Raw genomic sequence first — 21,061 nt, forward strand, 5'->3', positions numbered from 1 at the left:
GGCATCAGCAGGAGAAGATAATGGATTTCTGTGTCTGACATGAAACACCCACCCCAGGAAGAATCTTGTGTGATTTAATTTGAAAGAAAGAAAGAGTTTGATTACATAGGGGGGAGAGACTGCTTTTTAATACATCTTTTAGTGAACATAAAAGTGTATTTTTGTCAAATCTAGTGTCAGTTAGAAATTTGTTACATAACTGGAAAAGTTTCTTGGTTATAGTATGCAGTTAAGGCTATTTAAGAAATAGTAAGGTGGATATTAATCATTCTTAAAAAAACCCCTTTGGCAGTAAGAATTTGTATTTCTTGATTCTTACTTGTTATGCAATGCCACTGGGTTAAAAATGTTATTAATCCCAAAAGTACTAGACTGATGTGTGTGATGCATGGCCCAATTATATAAGGGATTTGAGCAGGAAAAAAAGAAGGTGAGGGTAGTAGACTGAAGAGTTGTGTTTCTAGGTCACTGGCAGGCACTCTGTACAGAAGAAGCTCTTAAGCCAAGAGAAAAATAGGTTGTCATTTTGGCACCAGAAGTGGTGTGTGCTGGGAAGAAAATTGTTCCTGATGCACAGGGGAGCTGGGCTGAGCCTGCTGATGAAAGAGGTTAGTGAACCTTTACTCTGACCTGGTTCACCCACAGCAGTCACCTCCTAATGTTTGTTCTTTTTTGTGTTGAATTCAGTCTTTGCAATTTAGAAATCATAGTTTTAGTTTAATAAATTATCAAGTCAGGAGTCAGATTAAGAGTAACCGTGGCCCTACATCCTCCCCTGGCTGCGGCTTTACGCAATGAAGAGGTTTCCGTCCTGAAGTAAACTGTGCCACCTTCCTGTTTGAACTGGGCCCCGTTTGACAAACTGGAACTGGAGTCTGAGCAGCTGGGCAGCTCCAGGCAGACTGAGGGCAGTGTAACCATGAGCACAGGGGTAGTGCTGAGCACAAGGATGAGGCAGGGGACACATCTTCCCTTGGCCCTGCTACAGCTGACAGAGGACGGGCTGTTAATCAGAGGCAAAAAAGGACGGACATATCCCACCACTCTTGTCCTTTCTCTGCCTGCCCTGCAGCACAGTCATGCTCAGTACTTACAAGAGCACCTTCAGGGGGTGTTTGTTAATTGGGTTTCTGCTGGTCAGGGCAGAACTTGGCATAAAGGTGTGCCTGCCCCTTCCCATCTTACAGAAAGGCCAAGAACAATGAGATCATTAATGCTTCCCAAAACATAGGCCAACAGCACAGGAGCTTTCTAGGTGTAGTCATTGGAGTAAGACCAACTCTGTCTTTTCAGCATGTCCTTGCAAGTCTGGGAGGTTGCATTATGAGAGCAAGATTCAGGACAAGAGACAGTGTATGGTGACTCTGGACAACACCGTAGGCCACAGGACAGTGTAGAAGGTTTGCTGTTATTTAGAGAGGCTCAAAGTGTTGTGTGAAATATCTCAGATACTTTTCAAACGTCTGAGAAAGACCAGGGTTGAAAAGATAATAACAAAGCTAAATCAGTAGCCCAATATTTGATCTTGTCCTAGCTAGAAGTCCAGCACGCAGTGTCACTCTCGACACACAGAAATACCAAATTAGCTATATTTGCAATATATCTATAAATGTAAAAAATATAGAAATAAGAGTGTTTGAATGCCTGGCTTCAGAGTGATGGATTAGTCTATATCCTTCTAATGGCTAAGACCTTAGACACCATCAACCAAGTTGTGAAAGCACCCAATGGAGGTGCTTAATACTGAGAGATAAATAGTCATGTTTGAGGTTACTCTGAGCTGAATTCTACCCTGTGTTACACCAGGGAAACTCCATAAGCTGAAAGTAAATCCTCTCTTTCCAACACCTTTTCCCAGGATACCATTCTGTAGCAGTTGTTGTCACAGCTTTTTCAATTAAATGTTTATTCCAGTTGGGGTTGCTTAGAGGTGGTCAAATTGCAAGCATAAAAATGCAAAACATTTGTCAACAATTATTCGCTTTTTTCATAGAAATATTCCTGTTAACAATTTTCTGGGCAGCTCTAGGGATGCATTTTCTTTTCTTTATATTTCATTTCATCTAAGTTGTGAGCTTGGATTTAAATGTCAAATATCTGTAGTTGATATAAGAGGAATTTGAAATATCTTATCTCTAGTGCGCTGTGATTGAGTCTGGCAGCACCTGGAAATCTCTATCGACAGAGACCCAGCAAGCCATCCTGGATGGATGGGTAATAATCTTCAAATGACACGACGTTGTCAGAGCTTGTGTTAGAGCTGCCCTTTACAGGGACATGCAGGGGTGCAGGTGCTTGCAGCAGCCCTTGTGGAATGTTGGGATTACTCCAGCCAAACGTGTGCCTGTTGCAGGGATGTCGACACAGGAGCAGGCCAGCCCAGGCTCCCTTTGCAGCTGCTTGAGGGCAGCAGGCACTTCTGGGGCACAGTTCACCTCACCATTAAACAGACAGCAAAAACAGGACTGATAAAACCTGCCTTATTTGCTTAGAATATGCTGTGACTTGGAGGAGCAGAAAGCTCTAAGAGTAAGAAATAATTTGCCACATGCTTATTTTAAAAGAACAATTACATATGGGAACATGTCTTATATAAAGGAATTTATTTGAAGAGCGTGTTTTTAAACAGTGTATAATTATGTGCATCCTACCATGAGGGAATAATTTTGAACAGAATTAGGAGTTTTGTTTTATTTTTTTAAATAAACTGCTGCAATCATAAGGCAGTTCACGCACTGTTTAAATTGGATTCCATTGCTGCATTTCTTCTACTATTTATCTACTAACTAAAAAAGAAATGAACAATCTCATATAAAAATCTGATTTTCTAAGGCAATCTCTCATTGCTAAGCAAGTATTCTGGGTGAAAAAAATGGATTCGCGGTGAATTACCTTATACCAGTCACTGAGTGAGCTCAAGAATATAAAAGTTAGAAATTAAGGTGACATAAAATTTAAAACTGTAGAGAAAAGATTTTATTAACTAATGTGCTCCTGTTGTGCATATATTACCCTGTAGCATTTTTGAATGTAACTTCTAATTATGTAATCAATGAAGATGCTGATGTTTACCAATGAAAGGATTTTTTCCTGCTCTGTGAGCAGAGCTGTGAATTAACTATAAGAGTCCCACAGACCTCTGCAGCTCCCTGGAAGTACAGTATGATGAAAACAGGTTTTCAGCATGTCCTTTTAAATGGGTAGAATCTATGTGGCAGAAGGATGATATGTTTACGAACATCCCTTACAGACACCCACTGTGCCTGATAAAAACAAAATGAGGGAAGGGTGGTTTTTTTCATAGAGGCTCTACAGCAAAGCAACACTTAAATGAGTACTGGGGAGAGGCTAAAACAAGGAAAAAGGAGGATATTTCTGTGCTGCTGATTTTCCTCATGTATGGAAGCATGCTAACATTGCCAGAAACCATTACAGGTTATTCTTATTTGCTGATGTAATTGTAATAAACATTGTGTTTCAGGGATGAGTTCTTGACTGTATTGTGTCTTTGACATCCAGTTCCCATAGAACTCAGCCGGCTGAAGATTTTGCCCAAGTCCTTTGGAGAGCCTTGTCCTCATGTTTCCTTGCAGTGAAGAGGCTTTGCATGAGTCTCGTTTACATTTGGATTTTCTTGGGGTCTATATTCAGCCAGCCTTGCTCGTCAGAGCCACTTAAAGCATTCCTGCTGCATATGTACCCAGCAAAGCTCAGAAGTGGGGTCTGATCCAAGGGGACAATATGAAATGAAGGAATGCCCATCTGACTCTTCTTGCCCAGTGAAAATTAATGAATGCTGCTAATGAATGACATGTTAATGTTTTACAGCAGATACACACCATTGTACACAGGGAATGTGTTACATATTATTTTGCGCTTTTTTCTTGAGGGATCTTGGGTGAACATGACTATTCAGCTGTGGAGAGCAAATCTTATTGCTGTAGCTGAAAGCATGTTTCAGTTAATAAGATGTTAAAGATCAGGCAATGTAAAAATCTCTTCTTCAGAGGCTGCGGGCACAGAGCATGTCACTAGTTCTCTCTGTATTTTAGGCTACTCGCCTTTTAAGGAAGTGATTATTGATTCAGAATAAAAGCCAGAATCATCACTTAACAATTAGTATTTCATTATTCTTTGTACATGGAAAGCAGTGTCTTACAATCTATGTCAGAAGTTTCTGTATCCTGTAACACAGTTGGCTGGGTTTAGTGTTTTCCAGTTTTTAAGTGTCTGTTGGTTATGACTACACCACATCTTCCTGCCATGACCATATACCTTCTCCCACAGAAAGGTGTGCATACCATCTAAAATATATACACAGAAATATAACCAAAAAGCACTAGATGAGATGTTTAAAATGAGTTGTTGGTAAATTGAAGTTTTATAGAATAAAATCCTGGTGAAAAAATTATATTGAATTGCACAAAAATTGTTCCAAAGGAAGACACTCTTGTAATAATATTTTCTTGCAGTTCAGTCTAAATGGGACTTAAAAAGAAATGTTTCCTCTTAATCCTGATGAAGCCTGAAGTGTAATGGATGCTTTGCTTAGACTCTTTTGAGGAAGCTGAGAACACTGTCAGAGGAAAGAAGATTACCTGGGGAGGGAGTGTGCAAAATTTAGCCTTCTGTTTTTACAATCTTTCTGCAGAGAAAAACAACTTCCATTAGCTGAATGGCAAACATGAAGATGTAATCTAGGTGTTTTCCTGGATTCATTTGAAATCCTTTAAAAATATATAATGTGAACATTAAAAGTACAAAACAAATAATGCAAAACAAATGCAGGCACATTGTCTGTTCAAAGCAGTTCCTTATAATTAATCAGTGTTTTGAGGAGGAATTGTTCAGCCTCAACATTGTTACTTAATTAACAACATGATGTTAGTGAAATCTGTTGACAGAAGTATGGCTGAGCCCAAGCTCCAAGATTGAGATTTTGGCTGGGCAGATTAGCACAGACACATTTCATTTCCTCAGTGAGTCCAGCACCACAGAGGTCTCCTCACTCTCACTGTAAGGTCATTCCATATCACTGAATGGCTTAAGGGACACATTGCAAAAGTGAAGACTCAGGCCACAGGGAAGGGGAGGAGGCTGCTTTTTGTTGTGAGAAAGCTATTAAAATGATGAGAAGACAAGTCTTGAAGATTTATGTCGTTTCACATGGCTGTATTGGCTTCTTACATCTGATGGAACAAAGGACACAAAAGTTCCCCAAAATGATATACTGCAAGCAGGATTTATGATGATTTTAATGTGACACGGAGCAGAAAATGTGTTCTCAGCAGGATATTTATGCCTGCAATTTGAAACCTGCGCTTTGATTGTTCTAGATGATAGCAAGTTTTCCGAGGCCATCACGGTGCTGCTCACCTGGATTGAGCGAGGCGAGGTGAATCGTCGCTCTGCCAACCAGTTCTACTCCATGGTGCAGTCGGCCAACAGCCACGTCCGCCGGCTCATGAACGAGAAGGCGGCTCACGAGCAAGAAATGGAGCAAGCCAAGGAGAGTTTCAAAAATGCCTTAACAGGGATCCTCACTCAATGTAAGTAACTCCCTTTTTGTCAGTGTTGTTGTAGTGATGGTGGTGGTGGTGGTAGTGGTTTTATCATTTTGCTTGTTTGTTTGGGGGTAAGTAGTTGCAATGCAGTCATGCTCTACTTCACATCCTATTCCATACTCTATGGCAGTTTGGAGGATCAAGGACCATTCCTAAGAACTTATTATTCAAGGTGAGCAAAGTTTCAGTAGTTTTTTTTATTAATAGATGAAGACATGCTCTATTCACAATGTCTACTCTTGTGTAGACATAACGCCTCAAGAATGGACAAGACAGAAGCCTCACTACTCTGAGAAAAGGTCATGGTTTTTTTGAGACAAGGGATATGTAGCCTGTGTGTGGCAGCTCGTTAACTAGGTCAATTGCAGAATAGAGCACAATTAGGTAATATTTTTAGCCTGTGTTTAGGTAAAAGGCAGTAGAATCCAGTAACTTACAGGGATAAATTGACAGATAAAGGCCACCTCCACAGTAGAAAAGTATGCTGTACTGCTGCTGGCATCAGGACTGATCTGCCAGTATTAATTGTGCAGATAAACTGTCTTAAATATCTAGTGCTGGCAGCTATTTCCTTAGTACAGAATTACAATCAATGAACTTAGCCTAATGAGGTTCCCGCATAAAACAATGATCAGGATACTTGCCTAGCAGTTTTCTTCAAAGGGAGGGGAGGAGAGGAGAGGAGAGGAGAGGAGAGGAGAGGAGAGGAGAGGAGAGGAGAGGAGAGGAGAGGAGAGGAGAGGAGAGGAGAGGAGAGGAGAGGAGAGGAGAGGAGAGGAGAGGAGAGGAGAGGAGAGGAGAGGAGAGGAGAGGAGAGGAGAGGAGAGGAGAGGAGAGGAGAGGAGAGGAGAGGAGAGGAGAGGAGAGGAGAGGAGAGGATGATAAAAATAAAACCCGAAAAGGCAAGGAAAAAAGGAGAAAAAAAACTGATTTAATTGTTGGTGGTTTTTAACATGTCTACTTGTGGCTCCTCAAGGAAGAGGCATTATGATGCTCAGAAAGTGATGCCTGGAGCCAGCCCTCATGTGCCACTTGAGAACAAAACCCAAGATAATTTACCAGATAGAGGACAGTAAAGTTGTTACATTGTCTATTCAGAATCATGCCCCTAAACTTTACATTAAAAAAAAAGCACCCTAAAGGCTTTTGTGCAATTTATTTCTGGTCCCTCAGTGGGCATCCTTGAAAAGTTCGGGTTGCGGGCGTAAGCTTGGATGGACTTGTCTGGCTTAGCAGAGCAGCCACTAAAGCTTCCTGCATAAGTGATGGAGAGCTCATCATCTCAGAAGACAAATTCACCACAGGGCATATATCCTAATGTAAGAGTTTAGATGCCAGAACTTAGAAACAAAGATTCTGGGCCAAAGGCATTTGATTTCTGGGGACATATGTTCACAGAGTAAATTTAAAAGACTAATTCCCTTGGTAATTTGCTAGGCATTGTTGTCTTCTGTCTCAGCATCTAAAAGGCAGTGTGAGGCACAGAGATGCAGGCACCACGCATGGCGTGCTGTTCAGTTCACACCAGGGCCTCTCTAGTTTTGTGTGCGACAGCCAGCTCTAGCATTCAGAAATGCCTTCTTCAGCTGCATTAAAAAAAGTCCCCCATTGTCAGCAGGCTGAACTTTAGTTAAATCAGTCTAAATTAGCCCATTTGTCACCAACTGTTGTAGAACATCTGTCACTTGGAAATAGAGATCCCTGTAGTTTCAGGTGGAAATATGCAGTTTTGGCCATCTTTTTTGCTCCTGTAATGTGCTGACTGCTGAACTTACAAAAACAGAAATAGCTTTGGCTTCAAAATGTGAGTTTCCTAGTGCCACAGTAACAGCAGAGTCTGGAAGAAGAAAGTTTCTGACAGATCTGGCCTAGGAGGACAAGGTCAGCAAAAAGCATCCTCAGGGAAAGGTGTTACACTGTGGATTTTATAGGAACAAGTTTTACAAGCTTTCCATATGTTCCCCATTGTTTATTTTATAAACATCATTAACATTGACCATTATTAGCATTAATGTCTTATTAAAATTCTTTGCAAACTTGCTGTGAACAGATGGATGTTTTTCCTTTACACATGTATATGCCTAAGATTGCTAAGCATGGAGATTCTGAAATGAGCTTCCCATTTACAAGGAAATTTGAATTGATCTGTATTTGAATTGATCTGAGGAATGTTTTTTGTGCATCTTTTTCCATTGCTGTTCCACAGTCCTGCATAATTGGCTACAATATGTCAGTTGCTTTATGAAGAAGAGTTTGAAAATATGAGATGTCCAAAATAGGTGTGTGTGGCCTGTTAAATTCTGCAGACCGATAGAAACCCACTTCTGCTTTTCTGCAGTAAGGATCCACAAGTCTAGTGTAATGCTGCAGCTGTGTGGCCATTTGACATAAGTATTACAGTATTTTAAAAATACCATGTGGCAGTCCTCTCTCATGAACTAGGTCAGATGTCAATTTGGAGCTGACCATTCTGGGCTTTCTTTACATTCAGAAGAGAAAAATAAGAATCTCCATGGAATGAGTCATCAAACTGACCTCATGGTGCTCTTCCAATGAGATGAATCATCCCTTGGATATGCCATTTTTTCTCTGCTGCCCATAGAGGATTCACAGGGGGCCTAGCTCTGAACCAGATGTCCCACTTTTCACATGCCTTGTTCAGAGCAGATTAATCCCACTAAACCGTGTACAGCATTGATAGAAATGGGTGTAGCATAAGGGAAGAACTTGGAGTTAGATAAAAATGCCAGCAATGAATGTTATGGGGAGTGAAAAAGAAATAAAATTGGCTTCAAGTGCACTCACCTGGAATATACACACTCACATACATACACACACACAGAGTCTTGGTCGGTCTCAGTAGAAAATACTTTCTTATTAATGAGGATTACTGTGACCAGAACATTTCATCTTATGGCCAAACTAATAAAGAAGTACAGGCGTTGAAATCCCTGCTACAAATTTGTGCCTGGAGGTATTTAGGAGATTACTGAGCAGATTACCCCTAAAAATTTGGGTCAATTGCTCAGCACGTGAATTAATTACCTCATCAAGGTACTTGTGCCAGGATAATCTGTGAAATAAAGTGTATTACTGTTGTCACACCACTAATTTATAGCACCTGATTTAAGTGCTACAGGGACTCTTAGTATGGTGCTTCTTCAGTTATTTAAGGGATTAAGAGAGAAAAATTTCTACTTCCTTCTTTTTATTAAATTACTTGATTTTTTAGATTTGAATTTGTGCCTAAAGTATGGATTGTTTTCAAGGATTTAGGATAGGTCTGTCTTTGTGGTTCGACATCTATTTACTCCCCCAGCTTAGATACATGTGACACTGCCCCTTGGCTTTCCCTGGCTTTCCCTTCATCTCTGTTTCATTTCCTCCCAAGCCACCTGTTCAGCGTAAGGTTTACAGATGTTTGTCCCCATGTTTAAGGAAAATGGAGGCCCTAGAGATATCCCTGTTGGGCTGTTGGTGTTTTTTTAGACTGCACCAAAGCCACAATTTCCTCTTCTGACTCTCTTCTCCATGCATTGTAAACTTTGCCTACCTCTTACTGAGTTTTCAGACTATTTAATGCAGTCTCCCTTAGCAACACTGAAAAAGGTACCTACAGGTGAATAATATTTCCATATTCAAAAATTAATTTGGTGTCTAAAGAGTAAGACACAGAAGGTAGTGGAAGTGTCCCAGTATACAAGTTGGTAGGTTATACACATGATGTAATGAAGTGCTCCATGGCTGGTTACTGAGCAGATTATGACACTCCATCATTTGGACATTTTGGCCCATTTTACTAAAGAACTAATGAACTTAGTGGACTCTGAAACCAGGTCCCTATCAGAGTCTATGAATCAGTCTCTTGTGTGTCTGTGGGAGAACAGTGAGAGGAGGGTGGTTTTTATCATGGGGCCCCTGGCCAGATTACTTCCCATGGAATCATAGAATCAGTAAGGTTGGAAAAGACCTCCAAGATCATTTGAGTCCAGCCTTTGAATAAACACCACCATGCCAGCTAAACCATAGCACTAAGTGCCTTGTCCAGTCATTTCTTAAACACTTCCACGGATGGTATCTTCACCCTGGGCAGCCTGTTCCAATGGTTAACCACTCTTTCAGTGAAAAAATTCTTCCTGATGTCCAGCATGAACATGAACAAGGGGGAATGGCTTTGAACTGAAACGGGACCAGTTTAGATTAGCTATGAGGAAGAAACGTGTGAGAGTGGTGAGACACTGGCACAGGTTGCCCAGAGAAGCTGTGGATGCCCCACAGTGTCCTGGCAGTGTTCAAGGCCAGGCTGGATGAAGCTGTGAGCAACCTGGTCTAGTGGAAGGCATCCCTGCCCATGGCAGAGGGGTTGGAAACAGATGATCTTTAAGATCCATTCCAAGCCAAACCATTCTATGATTCTGTGGATTATGACATTATGCAGTTTACCTGCTTTGCCTGTTGCTAATTATCTTCAGCCCTTACTTGTAAAACAGGAAGTGAAGCTAGATTCAATTTTGATCTGATTCAGTAGGCCTCTCCATTTAGGAAGAATCAAAGGTTTGGGGAGAAGGCTGTGTGTCATGTACCCCTTTTTTGGACTCCAACAATTGTCGCCTTGAGTTTTCCTTTTCTTTCTTCTTAAGGATTCCAGTGGTATATTAGATTACATCAAATATTTTTATCAAGTAGCTGGTAGGTATCTGACATGAATCCAAAAAACAAAAAAACAAAAAAAAAAATCCAAAAAAACAAAACCAAAAAAAAAAAAATAATTCTGAAGGGAAAAGCATTCTCAATAGACTGAATAAAATTCTCCTCCTTTCATATTTCTTTATTTTCACTCTCTGATCTCCCTGGATTTGATTTAATCTGTTTTGACATTATCAATGCCTTCAAAGATAGAATCTCCTTTTTTTTTTAAATGTTAAAAAAGTAAGAAAAATGTTAAAAATACTTTCTGAGCTCTCTTAAAAATATTTGCAACAGTTTTGTTTTTCTCTGTACAGGTTCACTTCAGAAGTTGCTCTCTTGCTTTAGAAAAGATAGAATTTACATTGATATAATGATGAATGCTAAAACCACTGTCTCATCTGGTTTCCTTTAAATTCCATACTTCAGTACTTTCTCCCCAAAATCCTTCCACTTTTAGTATTCTTATAGCACCAAAAATGAAGCCAGTTTCATTACAGACATTAAAAGCATGCTGATTAAATGCTTAGCAGTCAGACTTTTAATATACAATCATGCTTTCCAGAGCACTCTTTCAATTGCTCCACATTAATAACAACTTTTAAAAGGATTTTCCTGCTCTTTAATTGTCCAGTCTTACAGTCTTTCTTTCATTTGCCACCGACTAATTCAAAAATATAAGCTTACTTTATGTGCAATTTTTAGGTCATCATTAAGCTCTTTGTGAAAGAGATTGAGTCATATAATGTGTTTCTACAGTGCAGCCCAGTTCTCAGTTGGTGTCATAGAATGCCACTATAATACAAACATTAATCATCCATGTCATTAGTTGCCACTATTGCTTTCTACCTTGATGCATTTCTAAAAAAGAAAAAATAAAAAGTACAAAATAACCTCTGCAATCCATCCAGTTCCTTTTGTTAGCTCATTTAGTCAGTGTGCTCTTGGCTTGTTTCTATACTGATAATTTGTCCAGTAAAGCTCAGCTGGATCTCTTTATTCTTTTTTCAGTTGTCCTTCTATTTATGAGATTTTCTATCTCATATACACATGTTCCCTAAAAGCATTTCTATACAGGATGCTGTGGCAGTGGCAGAGAATAGAGATGAAAGACTCCATTTTTATTTTACCATGCGTTCTTGTAGTTGCTCTCTTTCTTTTGACAGTATAACCCTTTGTGGTTGCAATTGGTAGTATTTCCCATAGCTTATTCCTCTGTGCTTCATTTTCTTTGAATGACTGCATTCCTTCCATTGTCTGTAGCTTTCACTCCACCTAAAGTCAATACAAATCTTGGTATTGATTTAAGCATGGACAGAATTTCAACAGAAGCTCTCTCTTCTGTTATTTTTAAGAGGGTGTGTGGTTTTGTTTTTTTTAATGTAGTCCATTAAATATGCATGGTATTTTGCAGAAAAATAAAAGCACTGCCTTCCAAAAGAATTCAGTCCATTTTGTCAACTCATGCCACTTGCCTGCAATCTGCATTTCTCCTAGATGATGACACAAGGTTCAAGGCAAAGAAGCATGTGCTTTCGCGTGGAAATCTGTGCTTGGTTTTGACTTGCCTTGCTGAGTAGAGACAGGGGTAAGGGCCTGATGCATCACAGAACTGAGCTGTAAATGTTCTATGGAAATAAAGGATGAGGGAAGAGTCATTAGGCAAGGAAGGAAAGGTGGTTTCACCCAAAAGGATGAGTTGGCTGTGCATACCATGTGGTCTGCACATCTAACGCTGTTCAGACTGCTTACAAATGATTGAATAAACCTTATAAGTATGAATAATCCTATGCAACTAGGAGTGATTGAAATACTTGCTCCCTTCAGTGTGCACTAGTCATGCTCCATGTCAAATCACTGAATTTGTCATAAATGGTGTAGTTTGTGATGATGACAGAGATGTTATGGGGCAAGAAAAGAGTTTTGGAAAGGGATAGACTATGTGGGAGAAAAAGATGGACACACACAGAAGGAACAAAAATACAGAAGGAAGAACTCAGGGCAGGCAAGAGAAATAAGGTATGGCAACAGATGGAGAAGTAAATTTCACACCTGAAGTATGTGAGACAATTTTTTTGTTTTTTGATTGCCAGTAGAGTCTATGGCTCTTGAAACCTCCTCATCCACATGTTTATCCTTTTTCTTCAGCAAAAGAAACCATATTATGCCCCCCAAAAACATAGCTCTCCTGGGAATATTTCAATCTGCAAGATTCCTGCATAATTATTACTTCATTTAATGGGACCTGCGGTGACTTAATGTTATTTATGATGTTCCTACATTACAGAGTTCCCTGGGAGTTCTCTTTTCGGACAGATTTACCAAAAATGGTGGTTCCCACTTTTGCTATTTTTAAATCTGAGAACTTGAAAGAAATATGCCTAACAATAACTAAAAGAAGAAATAGCTAATTAACTGCAATACTTTGGGAATAGTTTATAATCTTGTTAAGCTGACAAAGAAAGCAGCATTCACTTCACCTTTCTTTGAGTTGGTGGGGGGCAGATGAGGTTTTTCTAGGTTTTTTTCTGGTTGTCAACACAAGGTCCATAAAGTCCATTCCGTAATGTAAGATGGTGGCATTGAAAGAGCAGGTACTGCGCATTTGTACTTGCCCTCCTGTGTTGTGCTGGTCTAATGTCAGGCACCTGTTTGTTGAGAAATGACATGAAGGTGAAGTGGTCTTGTTGAGTCCAAGTGATTTATCACATGGCACAGCGCCAGCTCTTGCAGTTACACCAAGCTGTCAGTTTCTCTATTGTAAATTAAACCACGGTTTCATAACCTAAAAGATTTTCAAAGCTTAAACTGTAGACAGATTTTCTAGCAATACCTTGCAGGGCAACCTGGGCTCTCTTGAATTAAATTGTACTTTTTTCTTTATTTCAAAGTTTAACAGGGAGCGTTCTACTTCTAGAACTATCAATTCTTGATATACATACCTCAGACAAGTTACTGCACAGGTTTCAGTATGAATCCTGTAAACTGGGCACTTTTAGTTTCCCCATACTGCTTCCTCTTTCACTGTTTCCCACTGAGTTCCTTAGCTAAAAGGAGAAAGGAAAACAGTGGCTGCTGACTCGGGGGTTTGATATTCTTACAAGACCAGGGGTTATAGTAAATGCTGTGGTATAATTTTTTTTTTTATTTGTCTTTTTGGATTGTATTAGAAAGTAGTATTTCTTTCTGCATCACCCAGGTATAGACTAGTGACATTCACTAAGCCTCTTAATAACCCACACAAGCCAGTCTGAGTCAGATGGAGTGGGAAGAGGGACCAAGCATGAATCCAGACATACACCCTTCTGGTCTCAAATGCTGTAGGCCTAGGCAAAGGGAAATGTAGAAGTAATTTAGAGAGGACATTCTTTCTAGTATTCAGGTAGTTGAGAAAGGGTAGGAGGAAAAACATCCTTCTTCCTCTGGTAAGTCTTGTAATTGCTGTCTGCACTGCTGAGACCTCTGCGCCAGGATGAGAGCAGAAGAGGTGAGACTGCTAGTAAAGGATGACCCCCCTGACTCTGTCTGCAGGATTAAATTAAGCTGAGCTAGGGCAGGCTGGCCCATACTGCTCAGCTGTTAGAAAGTTGTTGCTCTGGGTCAGCTAGTGTTTTCCCACAAAATGTGATACAGTTCAGAGTTTGATGAAGGCCAAATAGTTTTCCAGAAAAGCATCTTTTTGGGAAGAGAGAAGCGCTGTTGCTGCAGGGGCACTCAGCATGCTGTGCCCGTTGGTTTCAGGGAACAAGAATGGTCTCTGGTTGGTTTTGATTGCTAGGACAGATGTAGTTATTGGTAGAAGGGCAGGTTGAGAAATGGCATCCTTGCAAGCTGACCGCCCACACAGCAAAATGATTTGGGAGATAAATCACTGCAGATTCTCTCAGTCTGTCCAAAAAGGTGGAATTTGGGGATGTAATAGTGAAGTCCTATGGTTTTCTCCTTTATCATGCTATGTCTTAACTCTATGTCTTATGAAACCTACAGACATCTGGGCAGCACACAGACCAAATTTCTCTGATGGGATTGCAGATAATTGTGAACTTTAAAAAGTTTTTTAAAAAAAACACAGCCAAACACAAAACCCAAACAAAGCCAAAATCAAAGTGGAGTGGCAGATGAGGTATTTTGCACAGCTGACAAAACCTGTATCTTTATTATACAAGTCTATAATGGCCTTTGCTTCTGTATCTAGCTGTGGTATGCTTTACTTCAGGACCCACCCCTTGCATTATCTGCAGTCTTCCCCAGGGTGATATTTCCAACTCTTATGTTTTCCTCTGCTAGTCAAAGGCAATCACATCTGTTTCTCTGTCTGTGGCATGTGAATTGAGTAACAGGGAGAGGCTGCAGGTTTTCAACTCTAAAAGTGAGAAATTCATTTTTGAAAGTAAGCAGTACCATAACCAAAAGAATGAATGTTTGGCTCAAATTAATTAAAATAATACATGTTTCATTACTCTGCAATCTGTCTACCATCTCTCTTACCCATGTCACATGTCATTTACCTACGCACAGTTTTAGCCTTGGACTTAATGCTAAGTTCTGTTCAGCTCATTACCAAATGCCTTTCAGGACTGTTGCCAAAAATATTCTCTTCCCTATCCAAAACTGACCTGGGGACTCTAATTCATTCACTACAGCATCCAGCCTTGACTACTGTAATTCCTTGGTTTGCTGGGCTTGGAGCCAAATTGATTGGCAGACTGCAGCTTAGTCAGAATTCAGCAACAGGGCTTCTGACCCAAACCACGCCAACTCTATATCCTCCCTGTGCTGCGACTCTATATGTGAAAAGCGTGTTATACATTTACTGTAACAGTTTCCTTTACACTGTAATTTTATGGGTTGAATTTTGATTTTACCCTTCATGTCAACTGTCACACTCTTACAGAATTTTTCTGTGCTAAATTGCCATATATTCTACTCTGACACTTGCATTAATTTAGTGCAAAGCCCTTTTCATCCTGCGTCCTTAATTGGTGGAATTTAAAGTAAAATTCTACATGAAATCTGATTATTTTATCTGCCATCCAAGACTTTTACTTTTATTCTAACCCATTTTTTGTTTCTATTTTGTTTCTTTTTCCATTATAAATTATGTATATAATAATAGGTAGTATAAAATAATAGGCATGGCAGAAAAATTGAGTACTTCTTAACTCCTGAACCCAGAGATAAATTTCAGCCTTCACTCAATCATGTATTTAAAATTGACGGCTTGATAATGTAACGCAGGGTAAAAGTATCTTCTCTACCTCTTAATCTGCAGATGAGGTTACACTTTGGTTCTCATTTATTTTTGTTTTTCTTTGGTAGTACAATTTTCAAATATCCTGTATCAAATATTTTCTTGCCTGGGAGATATTCTAGTTTTCCATTTCATACAATCTTCTATGCAACTTCTGTGGGCATTGTTAAAGGGATTTTTGCTGTTTTCCCTAGTTTTTCTGGTTGCTTTTACATTTATACTTGATAGCAATACTTTTTCCAGGTAGCATTATTTATGGCAGCAGAAACCGAGTCTTAAACTTTCTATTAATATACTTACTATGACCTGGAACCTCTAATAAAGTGTATTGCACTTGCATATCATTCTAGGGTTAGTTATTTGGGTCTTTCTAACTATTTATAACACAGCAGAAAAGCAATTAGATAATAATCCTTTGTCTGCAACATGCCGCGTAAATTAGCAGCCACAGAATAAGTCATTAGGAAAGATGCAATTACTTACATCCTGTAAGCCATATTGATGGGAAAAACATGACATGTTATGGACCCTTCCAGAACAATGTGGTTTTTTAAATCCTAATTTAGTAAGGAAATAGTTTTGCATATGGTCAATGAAAATTTGATATAGCATAGAACTCACTAACAGATGTTTAACAATGAATATTTCATGTTACTTAATAATTCTACTTACCAGTCACAGTTGACACTACAGTGCATTCTGGAGTTCAAGGTGCCTTGGAGAGATAGATATGACCTGTTATATAGTTTTCGAAATTTCTTCCTAGAGATCAGAAATAATCTGAAAACCATGGTCAGCAGTGAGACTCAGTTTATGAAGATATCAGCCCAGAATCTGGGGCCTCTCTTTGGACAAGTTCACCCAGACACAGACAAAAAATGAGCTAGCTGGGGAGTTTCTCAGCAAATATAAACCTTTCATGGCTTCTTTTTAGAGGTGAATCTACCATCCCTATGGGCTGTGTGCTGCTGGATCACTTACCCATACAAATTTGATCCTGATCAGGAGTGGGTACATGATGTCTTGTCTTCCAATTTCACAGAGCACAAGCATTATGCCAGCTTTAGGCTTCCAGAGTACCTATGGAAAAACAAATGAGTCTTGGTGCAGAGCAGGTTTACATTGAATTGCCATTTCATGGCACAGGAATGCAGGATCTTGGTGCAGTGGAAAAAGATGTGGAGGCACTTCCCTGTACCATGACCTTGGCTGCTGTTTAGCTCTAATGTAATTCTTGGAGACCTTTTACGGTGGAATTTGCAAAGCTTCATAGCTTAGATCGCTGTGAATATTGAAATTGCTGTATGTACATTGACGCTTTGTTTGAATAGAGCACTGGTATGTTGGTCCTTGACACATACTCATTTAGTATTGTCCTCTGCATCTTCCTTTTTATTATCCCTTGCTACCTGTTTCATAAAGTTTCTTTAAATGGCTTGATTTTTAGCATGTTGTACTCATACTATCCTACCTCTTGTCACTTTTTTAATTCCAAAAAGTTAGGTAAGAGAAGAAGATCCTTTTAGTATTCATTTTGTCTACTGCAGTTATACAAGAAGAAGCTATGGCATCTTCCTAGCTTGTGTTTCCATTGAGGAAAGTTTCTGAAATTATCAGATAATGACTTTTCATAAATCTTAGCACCTGTTCACATAATGGAAATTAAACACTTTAAAGTTCAAATGTTTTTCAAAATTCAGATGATCTTATTAATACTTATTAGTGGAAAATGGCAAACCAGCTCTTCCTTATATCTTTGTGAATCTTTTCTACTTGAATTTCCACTTGCAAACTGAAAACAGATTGTTAATTAAGCAAAATTTTCTGAGCACCTGGGTCATCAACAGAATGACAGTAATTAAATTCTAGCCTCAATTTCTATACACATAATAATCGAGTGCTTTACCATTTTCATTCTTTTCAAATTAATTGAAAAAATATACACAGCATTACTTCCTTGATGCTTAGACTCTTTAGTCTAAGCAAGTTCTAATGGGCTGAAATTATCACACCTACCTTTAAAAGTTGAATGGATTACAAATGGATAAGATCATCACTGTAGGTCTGAAAGACTTTCTTTATTGTAAACTACCTATACGTATTCATTTTAAAAGAAAATGAACTGCAATTATTTTCTATGACTTTAGAAGGTAATTAATCGTCCCTGAAAGAAAAACTCTATTCAAAATGTTGTAATTTTCTGGAATCTGAAGGCAGCCTTCAAAAGTGGTAAAAAAACAGAGAATAGAAGAAATGTGCTCAAATGAGAGATATTAACTTTTTGTTCTAGAGGTGAAAGATACTGCTTCAGTAGGTGAGCTCACCATTTTAGGAAGGATAGGTTGCTATGTATAATAAGATTCTCTACGTCACTGACTTAAGGGAAGAATGAGAGAAGCTCCAGATCAGCAAGATGAGGGACCAGGGCAGAGGGTGTTTTAGCACTCCTGCCACCACTTTTCAGTGAGAGGAGTAAGAAGTGCTGCAGACTGCAACTTGATGAAGAAAGGACATTGTTTCCACCCAGGAATCTAAAAGGATAGATAGCAAAGAACCTTGTCAAAGAGTTGAAGCATTTTTCAGTTTGACTTCATAGATTGGTACAGCTGCGCATTCATGAGCCCAGCCAAAGTTGTTTGTAAAAAATCTGGATTTATTGGTGTTTTCTTCATTTAATTGTGCTGGGATCAAGGTAACTTACATCTCGGCCAAATCATTTTTAGGCCAGTCACTGTTGTGGAAGGACAATTTAACTTTCAACTCAAGTGAGAAGAACGAAAGGAGTGTTGAGAGAAAAGCTTTCTCAACTGAGATGAACAAATAGCTAAAAACTTGAGGATCCTAATTATCCTAGAAAACTGATTGAAATATTGATGTTTGGCTTCAGAACAAATTCATTAGATTTGAATGAGGGAAGCCCATTTCACATCTGTTCTTCACCTTGTATGAAAGAAAAAAAGTGTCTGTTCATGTAAGTAACCATACATAGGCCATGGAGACGGCTCTGATCTACCACAGGTGAGCCCTTTGATATTGAGTGGAGAAGCAGCAGCTGCAGCCACAGAGTGCAGGGTTGATGTACCTGCAGGCAGAAGGTTTAGCCTCCTCCAGGTGGGAGGTTCAGCCCTTCCCACCTGCTGACAAGTTCCCACTATCAATCAGATAGTCACCCTTCAAAGCAGAGCCTGCCTGCCCTCCACGCTTCTGTCCGTGCAGCCCGCTCGTCTGTACGCCGCTGCCACCCAAAAACACGTGTCAGGTGGATGTCTCAGGGTCATTTCTGTGGTCACACACCTATTGCCACACACCATGTGTGTGCCAAAACAGGGAGTGGTAGCAGACATCACGGGGAAGCAGCTGCGTGCCTGGTTCTTGGTGCATAGTTAAGAGTTGTGTAGACTAAAGTTATGGAGACAGACTTGAAGGGAGACATCTCCAACATTGATACAATGTAAGTACGAAAGACACGTCATTGGATGGATATTGATGATGTTGTTTCAGTAATGACATCATCCATAGACTCCTAGTGTCTTTGCTTTGCTTCTCTATAGTGATCACAACATAAATTGCTTGTCTTGTTTGACTTCCTTGTTCACCAAAGTTGAGCAGATTGTCGCCGTTTTCAACGCTTCTACCAGACAAAAAGCTTGGGACCATTTCTCGAAAGCCCAGCGAAAGAACATAGACATTTGGCGAAAGCATTCTGAGGTTGGTGATTTTATTTTTACTTTCTATCCATCATCTCACAGCTGGATTGACACAGAACGAGTGTGATTGTAGCTGGACATAGTGTATTTGGCAATATTTACAGCTACCATTTTAGCTGTTAATCAACTGGCCGTTTGCAGTCTCGCCTACAGTATGAATTGCTCCCATTGCTCTCATTATGGTAATAGCCATTAAATAAAATGAAGACAGGGAGCAATGTGTTTTTATTTTTCATGCAAAATTTGGGAAATCATTAGAAGATTATGTTTACTATCTAAAATAATGAACTGACATAGTGAAATTAGGAACAATATTTTCAAATAAGGAATATAGGAGTCCTCATGATCTGTTTTTAAAAGAAGAATTCTGTGGCAAAGATTTTTTTTTTCACTGTGCCATCTTATGGTCATTATAAAATGACTTTGAGTGAAAATAAAATAAAAAATTTCTTTCCTAAATAATGACTTAAGAATATTAAGTCCCTAACTGTGACCTATTCCTTCCTATTTGTTCTATGTTTATCTTAGAAAAAGTAGATCTCTTGTGTTGATTCTAAGTATTATGCTTGCAAAGAAACCAGTATAAATGTAATCATACAACCACACGGAGTTAGCAGTGTGGGACCATGCATGTGTGACTTTCATAAGCATGAGCAGAGGAAATGGGATTCTAACTCCCCTTGCTGTGAGTGGCAGCAAAGGAAGTGCTAGACCTCATCCTGTGTTTTGGTCATCCAGCTTTCGATTTTAATTCAGTATATACGCTATGAGCCTGTATTTTAAAAAGTAAGTACCTCTGTCTTTGTTTTCTTTCTTTCTTTCCTCTTCCTTTTTTTTTTAATTTTAATATGAGCAATTTACATGCACTTGGTTTACTGCCATGTGGTACAGTGTGTTGATTGTTACTATCACAGTCCTCTAAATGATTTTTCTCTGTCTCAGAATAAAAACTTTAGAAGGTAAGGTGCACTTATTTAATTATTTTGTAGTACACTTGTAAAATAAGTGTTGTACACTTAGTTTGAGAAACACTGAAGTACTGTGATATAAATCATTGGGATAACATTTTAAGTGTCCATTAACTAATGCTAAATTACAGTTGAATACCAATGGCACTAAATGTAACATCTACATGAATACCAAATGAATACTTTATTATCAGTGCTATTATGGTGAATACAAAACTACTTCAATAATGGGACACTTAAAATAAAATGTTAGCATAATTTATTAGTACGAACTGTATTTTGCATTTTGTTCACAAATATTTCATATACATAGTGGATAATGTCTTTGTTCAATCGAAAGTTGGGAAGTTGGGGATTGATCTTTGTCTTATATTTTAGAGAAATATAAAAATATTATTTGCTAGTAGATTATTTTAATTATATTAAGATCATCCCTTCTTAAACTAACTTTCTGTAAAGGGATGTGGTGTGTCATTCATTTGCTGGTTTCTAAATATTTAATAAACTGAAATGTGTAAGAGTTGGACTTTCCAGAAATGTTAATTCTCTACTCATTTTTTTTCAAAAATTACTGCCTTTTGATTTTAAGAGGACAACAGCTAAAACAATTCAAAATTATGTAAAGCATCTAGCTAAATCAATATAATTTGGAAATGCCTGTTTTTCAGATATGAAATGTGATGTAAATAAACCAAATAGTATATTTTATTTAGACCGTATCTTCTAAAAATGATATTATCTGCTGATTTGCTTAATTACTTGATCACCTTCCATTTTTTTCCTGAATTTAGAAAAGCTTTGCTAGAAACCCAAGATAAAGAAAAGACTCATACACATAGACCTTCTCCATAGAAAATCATTGACTCTGCTGATAATGTAGACACT

General features: G+C 38.8%; 1 protein-coding gene across 1 annotated transcript in view; it reads left to right on the forward strand.

The window, feature by feature from the left end:
• The window catches only part of ENOX1 (ecto-NOX disulfide-thiol exchanger 1), a 357,032-nt gene that overhangs the window by 270,394 nt on the left and 65,577 nt on the right, over positions 1–21,061 (forward strand). Inside the window, 2 exon segments of the mRNA XM_063149347.1 lie at positions 5,337–5,549; positions 19,103–19,209. Of these exon segments, the coding sequence (XP_063005417.1) occupies positions 5,337–5,549; positions 19,103–19,209 (320 nt within the window).

This window comes from Melospiza melodia, chromosome 2 (genome assembly GCF_035770615.1).
Source record: "Melospiza melodia melodia isolate bMelMel2 chromosome 2, bMelMel2.pri, whole genome shotgun sequence".
Lineage (NCBI taxonomy): Eukaryota > Metazoa > Chordata > Aves > Passeriformes > Passerellidae > Melospiza > Melospiza melodia.